Raw genomic sequence first — 6,799 nt, 5'->3', positions numbered from 1 at the left:
TGTGTGTGTGTGTGTGTGTGTGTGTGTGTGTGTGTGTGTGTGGGTGTGTGTGTGTGTGTGTGTGTGTGAAGTCACTCTGCAGCTATCGCTTGGTTTTTACTCCTGTACCATCATCCACTGACTGGTACAGGTGGAAACCCCCTCTAAAGCCTCACAGTAATTAGACTGCACTATACACAAATTGACACAACAACCAGTTTAGAGTATATTCTATTTAATTTAAGGATCAAAAATATGACAATATACAGTACAAGATTTTGGTTTAGTCAACATTTCATTATAAGTCAAAAATACAATATTTTCAGGTCTTCGTGAGAAGTCATTAACCATTTTCTTGGAGTCTGTTTATTACTTTCTTGAAACCACACAGAGAAAATAATCCGCAGCTCTCACACATAATATAATTATATTCAGACTCAAAGTCTTGCTACTTTATAAAAGAACAGGGGATTCTAATAGACTTGTGTTTATCTGAAACAAATCCAGTTGTTGTTTAGAAAAGAAAGAAAAGTGATTATTAAAAACAAACTTTCATGTTTAAAGCCGTCATGTCAGATGTACTCTAGTGCTTGGAGGAGTGTTTGGACCTGCTGCAGGAGGAGGATTTTAACTTGAGAGGCTTTGCACCATTTCAAAGTAAATGTTGACACATTTTTCACATCATTTGCTAAACTCATAGTCTTGCAAATGTATGTTTTATGTGTAAAGTATATGATAAATGATAATGTCAAACTCAAGGCCCACAGGCCAAATGCGACCTGCAAGAGCTTCAAAGATGTTTTAATGTCCTAAAAGAAGCGTATGGGGCTTTAAAGCTAGCACTGGCTATCATCTACATCTCCCATAATGCATGTTGATCATTAGAGTTGGTCAAGGTTCAAAAGTAGCCTGCAGCTGGTAGAATTGATGTAAAATCCATTTAGCAGCATTTTATCTGACTATTTTTCTATGGCCCAGTTGTACTGGGAAGTGGGAATTTCACACTTAAAAATTGTAAATTTAAACCGAAACTCCCCTCCAGTGGGAATTCCCTGTCAGAAAGTGGGCGAGTTCAGAATTCAAGATGGTGGCTACTCACCACAACTCAACAGTGAGTAAAACTCATATTTATATTTTTTAAAGTATTTCACATGTATTTTATTTCACATGTAGTCAATCATACACATTGTAYTTTCAGTGATTATAAGAGGACGTGTTAAAATGTTTCTATGCACAAAATACCATGTAGAGCTCAGTTATGGTTTCTTAGTGGTGCTCAGCCGTAGCAGTGAGATGAGGAACAATGTATATTTCGGGTTTAGTCGAAGTTAAACAGAAAACATTGAAGTTTATTACAACTGGGCCTTTGSGGGCCACCATTATACTCAGTTGTATTACCCATCCATTCATCCATCTATTATCTTTACATGCTACTTCTTCTTGGGTTGTGTGGAGCTGGTACCCATGTCCAGCAGTAACTGTGTGAGACACAGTGGTCCATCATAGGGACATGACAACCAAAACTAACAATCATTCACTCCTAGGGACAATTTAGATTTGCCAATGAATCTAATATGTATGTTTTTGGTTTGTGGCAGGAAACTGGAGAAAACCCAGAAAGGCAAGGAGGCGGTCCTATGACCTTCTTGCTGAGTGGCAGCAAGTTAGTGTATCCCATTTATTGTTAATAATTAACTCTCCTTAAAATGTCTTAATAGGAGAAGTAACCGTCTCTGGTCCTTTGAGAACTAAAGAACATTTGATAGCATCCTCAACATACTTAAAGTAACATAGTTGTTGTGGTAATAAATCAATGAAATACATGTTATCTTTAACTTGAGATCTTAGACTGCGATGGAAATGACTGTAATGTGACAAAAAATATAGCAATTGAAATATTCACTGACATGCTCCAGCTGATATTAAAAGTGTGGCAACAGTGTTGAAAAAACAGGTTTACTAAAGTCTTGACTGGCTGATGTATGAATGATACCTCTGAGTGWGAGGTGAGAAAGCCATAACGATTAGAATAATGCTACAAATTTGGAACAGTGTTTGTGATTTTCCAAACGGTGTCCCAAATTCCCCTCCCCCCACGCCTTGAAAGTCACATTGCAAAGCTTTGAGACCACGTTTGAAGGACTGAGTGAAATGGATGTAAGTAGAGGACTGATGGAAATCAGAGTGACTTTTCTTCTTGTAAACAACACTTAACACGCACCACTGCACAAATAACAGGCACTGAGAAATGAGACGACTGAGATTGACAAAACTGAATCATAAAACAACAACAAAAAGGGGGTTTTACTCTGTATAATTACTTTCCATAGGCTGTCAGATACTTTACCCTTTTATGGCTTTATCTTTTTTTATTGAAGTGACTGCCTTCTGTCATTTGGACAACAGCTAATGACCTAATTCCATCATTCAGACATGCTCAGGGTGATAAAMGACAAAGCCTCAGTAAGTCTTCAATTCTTGTCATTTTCACCAAATTTGACAACTCAAAGTACAGTTAGAATGACAAAAACTTAATGTGGAGATGTGTTGCTGTAACAACTGATATCATTTGAAACATTGTACACAGGTGGATTGAGGCAGTTCAATTTATTACATTTTTAAATGTTGGAAAAAGAGTGAGACTGGCTTCTTTTTCATGAGCTTTTCTTTAGACTGGCGTTAATGACTTCAGCTCTAGAAAAACATTGATTTATCATTAAAAAGGTGCAGAAAACTCTGCTGGTTTCAATCCCAAATCTGGTACTCTAGGTAGTGTTGCTTTGTGTGCGCATAAAGTTCCCACCTTATAGTGATGCTTAATTATTAAATCCAACCAAGAAATWCATTTTTATGGTTTCAGAAATCATCAGGGTGCTTATTCAAACATAACATTCAGTTACCCTCAGATTAATTAAAGAGTTCATGTCTAAAAAGGGCTTCATAATARCTACTGGAGCAGAGATGAAATTATCACTCCTATTTTTCCTCTGTGTTATTGCACTTCTCAGTCGKAACAGTACCACCCCAGTGCTGGTCCAATAACGAAGAAATGTGTGCCTGTCAGCAAATTTCACATGAACACAAGAAAAAGTTGGGTTCAAACCTAAAACTCTGCTGCCTTCTGCATACCAGTTAGATAAATAGGAACGCAAAAGAACACTGTGTGTGTTTTGGTCAAAATGYATTTTACACAGCTGGAATGATCACATTTCTTGTTGACCTGTTAGCAGTTTACTGATTTGTGTATTTTCTTGGAATCATTCTTCACTCATAGTTAAAACTCTCTTTCAGCTGTCACCCGTATCACTGCTAGCTCTGTCAGTTAATGCACTGCTGACGTTTCAACTCTGTACTCTATGCCAAATACTGAATGTCTCCAGATGTAAACTRTAAAATGACTCCTCACAGCTTCGGTAAGAAAATCTAACTTTTGTAGCCAAATCACAAGCTATGTTTTCATGGTCATGAATAATCGGAATAAGCAACCAATAGGAAAAAAAATGTGTCATTTACTTGGAATATTTTTGATCAAATTCATCTCGATCTAAATACATTTGTAATTGGAATGAGGGGTGGTTTGTCGATTGATAATCCAAACGATGTGCATGTAAACTGATCATGTTATACTGGTTGTGGAAAATGGACCTGACCGATGTCAACCTATTATTTTCGCCTGGTTAGAYGCTAATATGTCAGGGAAGCTAAATTAGTTGGTTAGTGATACATTTCTATTRGAAACTTTAAAAGAGCTCAAAATTACTGAATGCCTTGATGGTCGAAMGTGAAGGAACACAGAGTTCTCTCAGAGTTTATTTTAATGTTTGTTTCTGTTCATCATGGAAGTAGAACTTCTGTGTTTTTAGGGAACATTTACAAACTCTGCATATGTCATGGGGTGCAGCAGTACATGCATCTGTATTGAACTGTTGAATACAGTGATTTAGGTTCAGTACATCAATCAATACACATTTTAAAATTGTATTTGAGCAACTTGTCTTCTAAAGATGCTCTGTGTTAAGGATCAGTGGATCGGCATTCAACTACTCCACCTAGGCTGTATTGTCGAGCTCTGATCCACAGAGAAACTTGAAGTTTCAGCAACGTTTAATTAAAAAAACGGTACTTTTGAGGTTAAACAAATATTTGTAATTAATTCCAATAAATTACAAGTAAAGAAGGGCATGGAAATTTCTCTTTCAAACTGTGACACTAAAGTATCAAACCGAACCGAATCGTGATTTCTCTGCATCGTTGCACCACTAGCATGTCAGTACTTCTGTTCTGAATAAAAGCCTGGTGCATGTAAACACTCATCATGATTAGATTAGTTAATTTTGTGCCGATATAAATGATACATWCAAATGATTTAATCAGCATACTTTTCAATCTGATAAAAGAATTTTGTGAATGTAAACATAGCTATTGTTGATGATCAAAACACAAATTTATCGATTTAATTTCTAGATTTTTCAGCTCATAGCAGAAGTTCTTAACACCATTTCAGTCTTAGGATACACTTAGCCAGGAGAACATCTACAACAGCTCGGTGATTAAAAAAAAAGAAGCTGTCTAAAGGGCTTTCATAGCTACTTTAATTTTTTCCCCTTTTATTATAATTTATATGCTCTGTTAATGTCACAAAAACACAAAGTTCTTCATGTGATTTGGACCTTCGGTGTCACTTACTCATACTTTCACTTACAGTAAGTGCATGAATCAGACTTTCCTGCTGATCTTGAAGTCTCTGCCTCCCATCACGGGTTGTGCATGAAGGGCTGGAACTGCATTAATTAGACAGCCTGACGTATAAAGGTGCRTGTGCATTATCTTGACAGGCACCGCAGATTTCTCTGGCTAAGTGGAAACACAGAAGCAAACCTCTCCGATGTGAATAACGGGCGGCACTCTGAGGTATATCGTTCTCACTCATCCCTCTTCAGCCACTCTCTGCGTGTCTCGCTTCTCCTCGCTGGGTTCGCCTCCCTCCTCCGACTCGATGATACGCTGATATCTCCTGGCAGTGGATGCGGGGGCTTCTCATTGCTGCACTGCATCGCTCCCCGTGCCCTGTGGTGCCTCTTCATATCTCCTCATACTTCTCCTCCTCCTGCCTCGTCATCACTTTCCTCTTCTCTTTTAATTAAAATGGAAGCGTCAACACAAAGTCCCTCCAGTTGAGTTTACTTCACCTCTGACAGGTTTAACCTCACGCTCACTTGCAGTTTTTGCATTCCTCTCTAATTGGTCATTGCACAAACAAAGCACTTAGGTTTAGCTTAGCGAAATGTACCTTTTAGGTTATACTCTCAACTTGTCCATTCACACAAACATCCTGCTTTAGCATTATGTCTTCTCTTTTACCGAGGTTGTAAAAATAAAATACCTGCTGGCCCCACCTTCACCCTCCTTCCCTCCCTCCCCGCCAATGCAGGACCTGTCAGTGTCTCATGGTGTTCTTGCCAAACTTGTCGCCGAGTTGTTGGATGAGCAGCGCCAGCTCCTCGGCGGCCTGGGACTTCTCCTCCAGGAGCTCATAGCGGAGGCTGGAAATGTCTTGCTTGATCTCCTTCAGCTCGCCTACAACGCAGAGACAAATGGAGGAACAGAGTGAGCGGACGGGCAGGAAAAACGTCAGACATGGATTCTGGTCAGCGTGGATAGTGGAAATGTAAGTGACCCTTCGAGGTCACCCTGTGATATGTTTAGTTATAATTCAGTAAACAAATTAAACATCAACTGTCACCAGTCATGGCACATTTACATCCACAAGTATGACATGTTCTTTTGATAATATAACACCATATAATGATGACCTACCCCAGTCCTGAAATACCAAAATCTGACCTGACTGACTAGCTAACAGCTACTTAGAGTGACTCTGACTAAGACTGTTCACAATCCAGGTTCTAATGCTTAATTCCAAATTTGCATGGGAGTTCACAATAAATTTTAAAGGCAGCTCCAGTGTGGATTGATGCAACCCACATGCGCAGAACATGACGTCACATTCAGCTCGCCGTTTACAGAATGGATGCTAATGTTACTTGTTAGCATGTCGATAGATTGATCCAAATACCCCCAACTCACCTACATAAAAGTAGGATGAGATGAAATAAAATAGTTCAGACTGTGGTTGCATTGAAAAGCATCAGATATGTGTCCGTTTTGTACCACATACTGAAAAGGCCTGGGTCAGACTGAAAAAATTGTCAGAAAAAATCTGATTTGGGTCACATTTTTCTGCAGTAGCTTTAGACTAAAGTTGTTTGCTACAAACCAAAAACAACCCTAATTTCAAAAAGTCCAAAATGATTCAGTCAAAGACATATGTTCAACAGGTAAGATACTAATTGTTCATAACCTTGTCACAGAACCCCATTTGTAACAAGTTGTACTATCCCCTTTAAAAACAGAAGAAATATTCAGCTTGCTAACATATTCAGCCTTTCTTTTCATACTTTGTAAAGTATCTTTGGCAGCCGTCACAGCCTCGGGCCTTTATAAGAATGATCCTCCAGTCTTAGCACACCGTTGCTTTGGAAGTCTCTCCCATTCTTACTGACATAAACACCTAACCTCAGCCAGGTTGGATAGGGTGCAGATCAGTGCACAGACATTTTCAGATCTCACCGGAGACACGGTTCTGGACTCCCGGAGCAGACTTTGGCGGGGCTGGCAAAAATAACTTTCATAAATATTTCCAAAGCCTCTCCTGTGTTTTTCTTCGAGAAATGCCTCGGGTTACTGTCTTGGTGAACTGACTCACTTAGCCCTGGCCTCCTGAGCACTTTAACACACGTCTCTTCACTATATATATATA

General features: G+C 39.0%; 1 protein-coding gene across 1 annotated transcript in view; it reads right to left on the bottom strand.

Moving 5' to 3' along the window:
* Positions 1-1,093: 1,093 nt before the first annotated feature.
* The window catches only part of trpc7b (transient receptor potential cation channel, subfamily C, member 7b), a gene marked incomplete in the record, with an annotated part of 70,704 nt that continues 64,998 nt past the window's right edge, over positions 1,094-6,799 (bottom strand). The window contains 1 exon segment of the mRNA XM_014007269.1: positions 1,094-5,556. Within this exon segment, the coding sequence (XP_013862723.1) occupies positions 5,417-5,556 (140 nt within the window).

Source organism: Austrofundulus limnaeus, unplaced genomic scaffold (assembly GCF_001266775.1).
Source record: "Austrofundulus limnaeus strain Quisiro unplaced genomic scaffold, Austrofundulus_limnaeus-1.0 Scaffold1, whole genome shotgun sequence".
Taxonomy (NCBI): Eukaryota; Metazoa; Chordata; class Actinopteri; order Cyprinodontiformes; family Rivulidae; genus Austrofundulus; species Austrofundulus limnaeus.
The sequence above is the reverse complement of the archived record's forward strand: the minus strand, read 5'-3'. Positions and strand labels throughout refer to the sequence as shown.